We start from the raw sequence: 13457 nt of genomic DNA on the forward strand, positions 1-13457 counted from the left end.
GGACGGAAGCGACTGGACATTGCATCCGGTAGTTTTTCAAGGCTATCCAGACCTTTTGTGGGGTCCACTTGTGCTGGATCTGTTCGCATCACGGCTCAATCGCCGACTGCCCAAGTTTTTCAGTTGGAGGCCGGATCCGGAAGCATTGGCGACAGATGCTTTCCTGCAGTTTTGGCCTCGGGGGACGCTGTATGCGTTTCCCCCATTCGCCATGATTCCCAGAGTCTTATGGCAAACAGAGTCACAGAAGTCAAAGCTGGTTCTGATTACTCCATGGTGGCCGACCCAGCCGTGGTTCCCACAGGTATTGGGAATGACCATAGATCACCCGAGGATTTGCCCGCAGTTTCCATCGATTCTGACGGGTCCGGCGGGGGAGTTGCACCCACTGGTGCTGACAGACCAGTTGCCTCTGGTGGCTTGGAAGATCTCGGTGGTTCCCTCTCTAATAGAGGTTTATCGCAGTCAGCTAGGGACCTCATTCAGGAAGCCTGGGCTCCAGGTACCAGGTCGGCTTACCGATCAGCCTGGGGATTTTGGGTTCATTGGTGCGCACAGCAACAAATGGATCCCATTCTTGCCCCTGTGTCAGGAGTGATAAATTTTTTATCCCAAGCTTTTGATGAGGGTAAAGCTTATCGGACCATTAACGTGTATAGGTCGGCGATTTCAGCCCAACATGTGGCAATTGATGGGGTGTTAGTTGGTCAACATCCGTTAGTGTGTCGATTATTGAGAGGAATCAGGTTTAAACGACCGCCGGGTGTCCGATATCAATCCACGTGGGATGTGTCGTTAGTGTTGAGTATGTTCTCCAGTTGGGAAGACAATGAGGCTTTGTCTCTCCAGATGTTGTCTTATAAGCTTACTATGTTATTGTGCCTGGTGTCGGTTAAACGTGTCTCGGATGTTCGGGCTCTGGACATTTCCAGGAGACAATTTACTCCTCATGGGGTTCAGTTTTCCGTATCTAGACGTACGAAAACTGACTTACGCGTTGTTTTTTATCCGAGTTTTCTGGCACATCCCAAGCTTTGTGTGGTACGTTGCCTTAAGGCGTATGAAGCAATGACGAAGGAGGTACGTTCTCCGAGTTTTTCGCAGTTGTTGATTTCGTTTCGTTCACCTCATCTACCAGTATCTTCTCAAATGTTATCTCGGTGGGTGAGGTGTGTTATGGAACTGGCTGGAGTTGATATTTCGCTTTTTCGTGCGCATTCTTCTCGTGGCGCCATGGCCACTAAAGTGGCAGACAGGAGGTTCGTTGTCTGAACTTTTAAAGGCTGCGGATTGGTCGTCGGAGGTTACTTTTCAGACTATTTTCGACCTGAACATCATGTTTCAATGTCTGTTTTTGTGAGATTGGTTTTATTGTACTTTGAACTTGCATTTTGATACGAGCCTCCTGTCTGAAATAAAATTTTGGATTTTCCTAGTGGTGTGACGGAAAATATAGATTTTATGAAGACAGGAGGCGAGTATCATCCCTCCCTGTTTACCCAACCCTGTCATGGTGTGTGTTTTCTTCTCTTTCAGGTTATTGACCGTTATGCCAGGACGAATCGGGGTTGCTGATCTAGTCCTTTCGTTTGCTCGTCTGTTCTATGGTTGGAGGCGAGAAGTTCCGTTTTCTCTGGAATGGGAAGTTTCGTTGCTTCGGCTGGAGCTGGCAGTGTCATGATGCTGTTGGCCGAAGATGTTAGTTCCGTTCAGTGGTTCATCTTGCACCGTGGTATGCTATGGACTGTTCGCTTCAAGAAAGAGGATGAGGGTGGAGCCGGAGCCAGTTTTATAAGGAGCAAGTTGGATGGGATTGGTTGGAATGGTGATTAGGGTGTGGTCAGGTTGCTAGGTGACCTGCATCCAGGTTTTTTCTTTCAATGTTAAAGTTACTTTGCATTTCTTTCTGCTAGTGAGTTTAATATAGAAGGAATATGCATTTTGATACTCGCCTCCTGTCTTCATAAAATCTATATTTTCCATCACACCACTAGGAAAATCCTAAATTGGTCACACAAAAAACAAGCCTTTATGTAGTTCTGGGTAAAGAAAAGAAGTGTTAAGCCTCTTAAAGGGTGAGGAGAAAAAAAAGAGAAATCTATTAGAAAAAAATCTAGCTGTGTCCTCGAGGCCAAAATCGGCAGTGTCCTTTAGTGGTTAAAGTAGTAAAATGAAACAAAACCTATGTACGGTAAATTGGGTATTCATTGTAATCGTATTGACCTACAACATCATAAAACATTAAAAAAAAATTATTGTAAAAATGGTGCACTGCGTTGAAATAAAACCCTCCGTTTCATTTGGACAGGCCCTTATGGCTATTAAAACACGAAACAGTAAAAATAAAGGTCATGGTGTCCTAAGGGGTACTCCACCCCTAGACATCTTATCCCCTATCCAAAGGATAGGGGATAAGATGTCAGATCGCCGGGGTCCCGCTGCTGCTGCACCCCCACTATCATTACTGTGCAGAGCGAGATCGCTCTGCATGTAATGACGTGCAATACAGGGGCTGGAGCATCGTTATGTCACGGCTCCGCCCCTCGTCATGTCATTGCCCGCCCCCGTCAATACAAGTGTATGGGAGGGGGCGTGGCGGTCGCTACGCCCCCCTGCCATAGACTTGCATTAAGGGGACGGGCCGTGAAGTCATGAGGGGCGGAGCCATGACATCACGCTGCTTCGGCCCCTGTATCGCCCGTCATTACGCACAGAGCAAACTCGCTCTGTGCAGTAATGATGGCGGGGTGCCGCAGCGGTGATCCCCGGGGTCCCCAGCAGCGGGACTACGGCGATCTAACCTCTTATCCCCTATCCTTTTGGATAGGGGGTAAGATGCCAGGGGCGGAGTACCCCTTTAAGGGCGTATTCCAATGTGGTTAAACTGAAATGCAGACACACATAGCATTGCTTACCTGTCTGCCCCAGGTCTCAGAATCAGTTTTGTTTTTGTTCCTCTTCACTCTTCTTCCTGGTTATCAGTTATCAAGTTCTACAATACCCAGAATGCATTGCTTTACCACAGCTCTTTATCACAGCACTCATGTTTTTTATCCAGAGCTATTGCAAAATGTTGCACCTCCTTAATTTATTCTGCTCCTGTGCCTGTGGGTTACATGCTGAAAACACTTTGTTCTTGCCTAAATATGCCAATAAATGTATATTCCAGGGAGATGGTGATGTAGGCTTTAGGCGCTGCTCAGGGGTAATTACCTTTCTCTGGGGGTGGGGCTTGAGCTAAGAGTCAAGATGTAGCTAAGCCTTCTGCAGACGACTACTAAATCTTTAACATGTGCATATCTTGCAAAGTATGAAATGTGTTGTAAAATTCTACAGAATTTCCAGAATTGAAGCATTCAAAGCATAGCTGTTTGAGACCTTTTCTGTGTAAGTTGTTGTGTGTGTACATGATATGTAACACTGTTTCTGGCCGTTATATAGCTTGATCTTGCTTTTCTATATCTCTGTGTACACCCCACCCGCCCATTCATACCGTATAATTTGAATGGAATCCGACTTAAGCACAACTCCGGCAAAAGTAAACGTATGCCCTATCCATTCATTTCCACGAAACTGCTGAGTGCTGTATGTGGGTCTTTTCGGTGCTCCCATTGAAATGCAGCATGCACTCCTCACTTAGCGCCAGGTCCCGTCCCGTGATCGCAGGGTGTCCCAGCGCTTAGACCCCCCCCCCCCCCCCCCAAATCCACAGGGTAAGTTCATTTTTGCCGGATTTCTCATTTAGGGTAGGGTCACACGCCGTACTTTGCTGTATATTTTCCTACCCATTGAAGCTAATGGGTAACAAAATAATCTGCATATTTTGCTAGCCATTGACTTCAATGGGTAGAAAGATAAACAGCAAAATTCGACGCATGTGACTCTTGCCTAGAAATTTAGCTTGAAGCTGCCCATGCACAGTAGTCAACAATATTAATAAGGTGGGCTGGATGGAGGATGAAGTGAGCATGACTTCAGATCTTGGGGCTTAAGAAAACCTCATAATTGGCATTACGACAAGTACAAACCTGTACCAATAGATTAGTGTGGGTGATACTGATGACAGATTCCGTTTTTTAAAGGAGTACTATGGCACTTTTTTTTTTTTTTTTTTTTTTTTTCTATTAACCCTCCATGCCCGGGCTCCAAAATGAAACAAAACAAACTGTAACTCGCCTGCCTATGTTCCCCCGTTTCTCCAATGTCTGTGTCCCGTTCTCTGGTCCCTGTCACCAGGCTTATGCTGCTGTTGGAGCATGACCATTGAGGGCGCTGAAGCACAGACTGGAAGGCAGATCAGGGGATCAGTGCACAGGTAAGCACACAAATTGTTCCCTGTCCCCAGTATTAATGTAAAGCTTTGTACTCTGCTGTAGAATATGTTGGTGCTAAATAAAGTATAAAGGGCAATTTGGAGTAGGAGAGCTTTCAAATCAACAGATTTGTAGAATAAGTCTGTGTTCAGACATGGTAAACCTGCATAAATTAGTTCAGCTTTCAAGTGCTCCGGTGGCCTGGAAAAGGTGGATACAGTCTTAGGAGAGAGTCTCCTAGTACTGTAGCAACCTTTTCCAGCCTACCTGAAAGCCAAACTAATATATGCAGGATAAAGTCAGCAACTGCCGAGCCGAGAAGTTCATGACGTATCGAATCACTATGACTTCACTCATCTCTAGTTATCACTACAAGAGACTTTGGCATCTGTTCTCTAAAAGTAGAGCACTTGGCTGACTAGCAGATGCCTAGACTTTAGCATCTATTATTATTTTTATTTTGTTTTTTTGAAGCAGTCTTACAATATTATCTAAGAACGATAAAGGGGAACTCTGGTGGAAACACGTAGAAAACAAATGTTTTCAAATCAGGTGGTGCCTGAAAGTTAAACAGATTTGTAAATTTCTTCTATTAAAAATTTTTGATCCTTCCAGTACTTATTAGCTGCTTTATAAAGCAGCGAAATTTGTGAATTTCTTCTGTCTGACAAGTGTTCTCTGCTGACACCTCTGTCCATGTCAGGAACTATACAGAAGTATATCCCCATAGAAAACCTTTCTTGCTCTGGACAGTTCCTGACACGGACAGAGCAGTCAGCAGAGAGCACTGTTGTCAGGCTGGAAAGAACTTCACAAATTTCTCTGTAGTATATAGCGGCTGACAAGTAATACTAGAATGGTTAAGATTTTTATATTGATCTACGGTATTTGAAATGATTTAAAAATCTGTTTAACTTTCTTGCACCAGTTGATTTGAAAACCTTTTTAACAGTTTTTTTATTTATTTTTTCCCCCTATGGTCATGCATGGATATTAGATGTAACGGGAATGTGTGATGCGGTTTATCACATGGGGAGTGATAAATAACTTGCATGTCTCCACTATAAATAACCATAAGCTTTACTGAGTCTGAGTCTTAGCTAAAAAAAAGAGACAAAACAAACTACAGCACACAAACTAAAGGGGCAAGACACTGTCATTGTCCCAACAAATTCCATCATTTATGCTTATCATTTTGAATACAAAACATAAAATAAGTTACAGCATTCATCATAGGTTTAGAGCTATATTCAGCAGACATGCTCAGCCATGTTTTACCCTTTTTTTTTTCCTCTGAGTACCTGTCACCAAACGAAACTTTTAATAAATTGTTCCTTATGTAATTGAAATACCCACACAGGGACATGAAATACCCACGCAGGGACATGAAATACCCACGCAGGGACATGAAATACCCACGCAGGGACATGAAATACCCACGCAGGGGCATGAAATACCCACGCAGGGACATGAAATACCCACGCAGGGACATGAAATACCCACGCAGGGACATGAAATACCCACGCAGGGACATGAAATACCCACGCAGGGACATGAAATTACCCACGCAGGGACATGAAATTACCCACGCAGGGACATGAAATTACCCACGCAGGGACATGAAATTACCCACGCAGGGACATGAAATTACCCACGCAGGGACATGAAATTACCCACGCAGGGACATGAAATTACCCACGCAGGGACATGAAATTACCCACGCAGGGACATGAAATTACCCACGCAGGGACATGAAATTACCCACGCAGGGACATGAAATTACCCACGCAGGGACATGAAATTACCCACGCAGGGACATGAAATTACCCACGCAGGGACATGAAATACCCACGCAGGGACATGAAATACCCACGCAGGGACATGAAATACCCACGCAGGGACATGAAATACCCACGCAGGGACATGAAATACCCACGCAGGGACATGAAATACCCACGCAGGGACATGAAATACCCACGCAGGGACATGAAATTACCCACGCAGGGACATGAAATTACCCACGCAGGGACATGAAATTACCCACGCAGGGACATGAAATTACCCACGCAGGGACATGAAATTACCCACGCAGGGACATGAAATTACCCACGCAGGGACATGAAATTACCCACGCAGGGACATGAAATTACCCACGCAGGGACATGAAATTACCCACGCAGATTTATCAAAACCTGTGCAGAGGAAGAATTGCCCAGTTGCCCATAGCAACCAGATTGCTTCTTGTTTAACAAGGCCTCTGCAAAATGAAAGAAGGGATCTGATTGGTTGCTATGGGCAACTGAGCAACATTTCCTTTGCACAGGTTTTGATAAATCTCCCCCATATTAACTAGCCCACACAGGGAAAAACTATCCCACGGAGGGGAAAAAAAAAAATGACTGACTTTTGTGAACATGGAAGCAAAACTCTTACCCATTCGCTTTTCTGTTCATGGGAGTTTGTTAATGGAATGCTATTAAGTTAAAACTTATCAACATAGGGAGAGGGCTCAAAGTAGTGAGCTCAAATGTGATAATTATTCAGCTACAGAAATTGTTTGGAGACTTAAAATGGCCGCCAGTCACATGAGCACAAACAAAAGAGACAGAGAGGAGGGCGGGAAACTACAAGCAGTTAAAAAATGTAAATAGAGAGTTTAGAAAAAGTGGGGGAAAAGCAGTTAAAAATTTTTTTTTAAGAGGTTAGAGCGGGAAAGACTGTTTAAAAAAGTTTTTAGCAAAGAGGTTACTAAAATGGCGGGAAAATTATTTTAACCTCTTAAGGACCCAGGACGTACCGGGACGTCCCCGCACCCTGGGCCTTAAGGACCCAGGACGTCCCCGTACGTCCTGGCGTTTTCCGGTCTCTGCCGCTCGCCTGCAGCAGGCATCCAGGGCAAACGCCGAGGGGGGCCATGTAGGCCCCCCATGTCGGCAATCGCCGCAAATCGCAAGGGAAATCGCCCTTGCGATCTGCAGCGATACCGGGCTGATCGAGTCTCTGGGACCCGACCGCCCGGTAATTTTGCATGATCCCGGCTGTCACAGACAGCCAGGACCATGCTAACGTATAGGAGCCACCTCCTCCTATACCCTGCGATCTGTCGGTTAGTTAACCGACCAATCGCAGGAGGGGGGCGGTTACTTCCTCCCGTCCTGCCCGGCCCCTTGAAGTCCGGAGAGGACGGGAGGAAGACCGGAGGACACGGCAGGGGACGGGGGAGTGCTGGGAACCGGCCCCGGTACTTACCCGAAGACCCGGATCCCGGCGAGGAAGATGGCTGCGGCGACAGGTGAGTAGATCTTCAGCCGCGGTCGGGCCCTTTACAGCAATGCACGTCGCCGTAAAGCGACATGCATTGCTGTAATAGGACCCTGTAAACTACAACTCCCAGCATGCCCAGACAGCCCTTGGCGTCTGGGCATGCTGGGAGTTGCAGTTTTGCAACATCTGGAGGTCCACAGTTTTTGGACCACTGTGCTCTTCCAGATGTTGCAAAACTACACATCCTCAGCATGCCCTTACTGTCCAAGCATGCTGGGAGTTGTAGTGCTGTAACATCTGGCCCTTCAGATGTTGCAGAACTACAACTCCCAGCATGCCTGGACAGTTTTGGCATACTGGGGGTTGTAGTTTTGCAACATCTGGAAGGGCACAGATTGAGAACCACTGTATTAGTGGTCTGCAAACTGTAGTCCTCCAGATGTTGCAAAACTACAACTTCCAGCATGCTGGGAGTTGTAGTTCGGCAACATCTGGCTCTAAAGATGTTGCCGAACTACTACTCCCAGCATGCCTGAGAATGTTTGGGAGTTGTTGTTTTGCAACAGCTGGAGGCACACTGGTTGGGAAACATTGTTTCCTAACTCAGTTTCCCAACCCGTGTGCCTCCAGCTGTTGCAAAACCACAACTCCCAAACATTCTCAGGCATGCTGGGAGTAGTAGTTTTGCAACAGCTGGAGGTCCCCCCCTGTGAATGTACAGGGTACATTCACATGGGCAGGGGGCTTACAGTGAGTATCGGGCTGCAAGTTTGCAATGCAGCAAATTTTGCGTGGCAGCTCAAACTCGCTGTAATCCCCGCCCGTGTGACTGTACCCTAAAAACACTACACTACACTACACTTACACAAAATAAAATAAAAAGTAAAAAAACACTACATATACACATACCCCTACACAGCCCCCTCCCTCCCCAATAAAAATGAAAAGCGCCTGGTACGCCACTCTTTCCAAAATGGAGCCTCCAGCTGTTGCAAAACAACAACTCCCAGTATTGCCGGACAGCCGTTGACTGTCCAGGCATGCTGGGAGTTTTGCAACAGCTGGAGACACCCTGTTTGGGAATCACTGGCGTAGAATACCCCTATGTCCACCACTATGCAAATCCCTAATTCAGGCCTCAAATGCACATGGCGCTCTCACTTTGGAGCCCTGTCGTATTTCAAGGCAACAGTTTAGGGTCACATATGGGGTATCGCCGTACTCGGGAGAAATTGACTAACAAATCTTGGGGGTCTTTTTCTCCTTTCACCCCTTATGAAAAGGTGAAGTTGGGGTCTACACCAGCATGTTAGTGTAAAAAAATAAACTTTTTACACTAACATGCTGGTGTTGCCCTATACTTTTCATTTTGACAAGAGGTAAAGGGGAAAAAAATAAAAATAAATTTGTAACGCAATTTCTCCCGAGTACGGAGATACCCCATATGTGGGCGTAAAGTGCTCTGGGGGCGCACAACAAGGCCCAGAAGGGAGAGCGCACCATGTACATTTGAGGTGATTTGCACAGGGGTGGCTGATTGTTACAGCGGTTTTGACAAACGCAAAAAAAACAAAACCCCACATGTGAGCCCATTTCGGAAACTACACCCCTCACGGAATGTAATGAGGGGTGCAGTGAGAATTTACACCCCACTGGTGTCTGACAGATCTTTGGAAGAGTGGGCTGTGCAAATTAAAAATGTTGTACAGCCCACTGTTCCAAAGATATGACAGACACCAGTGGGGGGTAAATGCTCACTTTACGCCTTCTTACGTTCCTCAAGGGGTCTAGTTTCCAAAATGGTATGCCATGTGGGGGTTATTTTGCTGTACTGGCACCATATGGGCTTCCTAAATGCGACATGCCCCCCGAGCAAAATTTGCTCTCAAAAAGCCAAATATGACTCCTTCTCTTCTGAGCATTGTAGTTCGCCCGTAGTACACTTCAGGTCAACTTATGGGGTACCTCCATACTCAGAAGAGATGGGGTTACAAATTCTGGGGGGTATTTTTTGCTATTAACCCCTGCAAAAATGTGAAATTTGGGGGGGGAAACACACCTTTTAGTGATTTTTTTTTATTTAATTTAATTTTTTTTACGTATGCAAAAGTCGTGAAACCCCTGTGGGGTATTAAGGCTCACTTTATTTCTTGTTACGTTCCACAAGGGGTCTAGTTTCCAAAATGGTATGCCATGTGTTTTTTTTTTTTTTTTTTTGCTATCCTGGCACCATAGGGGCTTCCTAAATGCGACATGCCCCCGAGCAAAATTTGCTCTCAAAAAGCCAAATATGACTCCTTCTCTTCTGAGCATTGTAGTTCACCCATAGTACACCTCAGGTCAACTTATGGGGTACCTTCATACTCAGAAGAGATGGGGTTACAATGTTTGGGGGGTATTTTCTGCTATTAACCCTTGCAAAAATGTGAAATTTGGGGGGAAACACACATTTTAGTGAAATTTTATTTTTATTTTTTTACATATGCAAAAGTTGTGAAACTCCTGTGGGGTATTAAGGCTCACTTTATTCCTTGTTACGTACCTCAAGGGGTCTAGTTTCCAAAATGGTATGCCATGTGGGGGATTTTTGCTGTTCTGGCACCATAGGGGCTTCCTAAATGCAACATGCCCCCCAAAAACCATTTAAAAAAAACGTACTCTCCAAAATCCCCTTGTCGCTCCTTCGCTTCTGAGCCCTCTACTGCGCCCGCCGAACACTTTACATAGACATGAGGTATGTGCTTACTCGAGAGAAATTGGGCTACAAATACAAGTATACATTTTCTCCTTTTTTCCCCTTGTAAAAATTCAAAAATTGGGTCTACAAGAACATGCAAGTGTAAAAAATGGAGATTGTGAATTTTCTCCTTCACTTTTCTGTTATTCCTGTGAAACACCTAAAGGGTTAAAACGCGGTCATTTTGAATACTTTGGGGGGTGCAGTTTTTATAATGGGGTCATTTGTGGGGTATTTCTAATATGAAGACCCTTCAAATCCACTTCAAACCTGAACTGGTCCATGAAAAATTGTGAGTTTGGAAATTTTGTGAAAAATTGGAAAATTGCTGCTGAACTTTGAAGCCCTCTGGTGTCTTCCAAAAGTAAAAACTCATCAATTTTATGATGCAAACATAAAATAGACCTATTGTATATGTGAATAAAAAAAAATTATTTGGAATATCCATTTTCCTTACAAGCAGAGAGCTTCAAAGTTAGAAAAATGCTAAATTTTCAAATTTTTCATAAAATTTTGGGATTTTTCACCAAGAAAGGATGCAAGATACCACAAAATTTTACCACTATGTTAAAGTAGAATATGTCACGAAAAAACAATCTCGGAATCAGAATGATAACTAAAAGCATTCCAGTTATTAATGTTTAAAGTGACAGTGGTCAGATGTGCAAAAAATGGCCGGGTCCTGAGGTGTAAAATGGCTGGGTCCTTAAGGGGTTAAACGAAGACAATAGAGTGCGGGAAAAACAGTTAAAAAAATGTAAACAAAAAGTAATTAAAAAATGGCGGGAAAATTACACTTTTTGAGCAAAGAGAATACACCACTTCAATGGGTTTGTGCAAACACTTTGCTCAAATCACCTTCCCTCCAGCACAGCACAATGTGACTAAACACAACCAAACACAATTCTAATATTCCAACAATATGGTCAATGTGAACACTCTGCTTATCAAAAATACTCTAAAAACACAGACAACACAATCTATATACAAACATGGGCCACAATGCTGGTAATTTCCCTTAATGGCAGACACAATCACTGGCTATAACTAAGGCAGCCTCTGTCCCAATAGCTGGCCAGATAGGCCGTATGAGTTGAACCATAAGTCAAATTTAAAAAGTTACAAAAAGAAATACAATGTTTCTTTCTTTAACCCCTTAAAGTGTAGCTCCCACCAAGTAATATATAATCTAATATGTCCCTACCTATTAGTAATCTAGCCCTAACCCCCTACCTGGCTTTAAAACACTTTTAAATCGCTTTAATAGAGCAGATTTAGTGCTTCTAAATCTGCTCTATAAAGCAGGGCAGGAAGCAGCGCTTCCCAACAGGCACGACGTCACTGACTCCTTGCTTCCGCCCTCAGATCGTCTATGCAGCGCTCCTGTCGGGAGCTCGCATAGATGATCTGCCAATAGCACGGCAGGCAGCTTCGGGGTCTCCTCCTCCCTGTTTACCTGTGCATGTGCTATCCAGGGAGGAGGAGTAGAGGAGAATCGCCGGCCTGCCGTGCACGATATTACAGCCGGGAGTTGTAGTTGGCATGCTGGGAGTTGTAGTTGCCGGATCCCAACCAGAACATGTTGCTGCCATAATTATTATAGTTTGTAAAGAAATATAAGACCTCAGATCAGACTTACCCATCCGGAGGATCATCGCAGCAATGAGTGCGAGCGCTGCCTCCGGACAGGGTAACGGTGGCGGGCCCGCACGCACGGCCAGTGTGCGCAGCCCCAGCTATCAGCGTGCTCGCTCTTGCCTGTTTGATTGACAGGTGGGAGCGAGCACAGCAGTGCCTGAATTTCCACTCATTGCCAGGCTGAAATGAGTCTAAATTCAGTGGTGACGTCACTGCTGAATGCATTCGGCCACTAGGAGGGCGACCCCTAGTGGCCGAATTTAAAAGGGATTTTAAACTTGTTTAAAATCACTTTTTTTTTTAAATTTAAGTATATTAGAGATATGTTGTAGTACTTAAGTACTACAACATATAAATTTTTTTACTTCATGACAGTGCCCTTAAGGACCGGGGTTTTTTCTGTTTTTGCATTTTCGTTTTTTGTTCCTTGCCTTTAAAAAATCAAAACTTTCAATTTTGCACCTACAAATCCATATGATTTATTTTTTGCGTCATCAATTCTACTCTGTAATGACGTCAGTCATTTTGCCCAAAAATCTACGGTGAAACGGAAAAAAAAAATCATTGTGCGACAAAATTGAAGAAGAAAAAACGCTGTTTTGTAACTTTTGGGGGCTTCCGTTTCTACGCAGTACATTTTTCGGTAAAAATGACACCTTATCTTTATTCTGTAGGTCCATACGATTAAAATGATACCCTACTTATATAGGTTTGATTTTGTCGTACTTCTGGAAAAAATCATAACTACATGCAGGAAAATTAATACGTTTAAAATTGTCATCGTCTGACCCCTATAACTTTTTTTATTTTTCCGTGTATGGGGCAGTATGAGGGCTCATTTTTTTGCGCCGTGATCTGAAGTTTTTAACGGTACCATTTTTGCATTGATAGGACTTATTGATCGCTTTTTATAAATTTTTAAATTATATAAAAAGTGACCAAAAATGCACTATTTTGGACTTTGGAATTTTTTTGCGCGTACGCCATTGACCGTGCGGTTTAATTAACGATATATTTTTATAATTCGGACATTTCCGCACGCGGTGATACCATATATGTTTATTTTTATTTACACTTTTTTTTTTTTTTATGGGAAAAGGGGGGTGATTCAAACTTTTAATAGGGAAGGGGTTAAATGATCTTCACTTTTTTTTTTTCTCACTTTTTTTTTGCAGTGTTATAGCTCCCATACGGACCTATAACACTGCACATATTGATCTTTCACATTGATCAATGGTTTCTCATAGGAAACCAGTGATCGATGATTCTGCCGCTTGACTGCTCATGCCTGGATCTCAGGCACTGAGCAGTCATTTGGCGATCGGACAGCGAGGAGGCAGGTAGGGGCCCTCCCGCTGTCCTGTAAGCTGTTCGGGATGCCGCGATTTCGCCGCGGCTATCCCGAACAGCCCACTGAGTTAACCGACAGCTTTTACTTTCACTTTTAGCCGCGCGGCTCAGCTCTGAGCGCACGGCTAAAGGGTTAATAGCGAGCGGCGCTGCGC

General features: G+C 44.4%; 1 protein-coding gene across 2 annotated transcripts in view; it reads left to right on the top strand.

Moving 5' to 3' along the window:
* The window catches only part of PPP2R3B (protein phosphatase 2 regulatory subunit B''beta), a 104941-nt gene that overhangs the window by 26196 nt on the left and 65288 nt on the right, over nucleotides 1-13457 (top strand). Inside the window, exon 2 of one of the 2 annotated variants that reach the window (XM_056555841.1) lies at nucleotides 1537-1732. The exons of the other annotated variant lie outside the window; for it this stretch is intronic. Coding sequence (XP_056411816.1) covers nucleotides 1697-1732 — 36 coding nt within the window. The 5' untranslated portion in view covers nucleotides 1537-1696. The remainder of the gene's footprint in view (nucleotides 1-1536; nucleotides 1733-13457) is intronic. 2 annotated transcript variants of the gene reach the window in all.

This window comes from Hyla sarda, chromosome 2 (assembly GCF_029499605.1).
Source record: "Hyla sarda isolate aHylSar1 chromosome 2, aHylSar1.hap1, whole genome shotgun sequence".
Taxonomy (NCBI): domain Eukaryota; kingdom Metazoa; phylum Chordata; class Amphibia; order Anura; family Hylidae; genus Hyla; species Hyla sarda.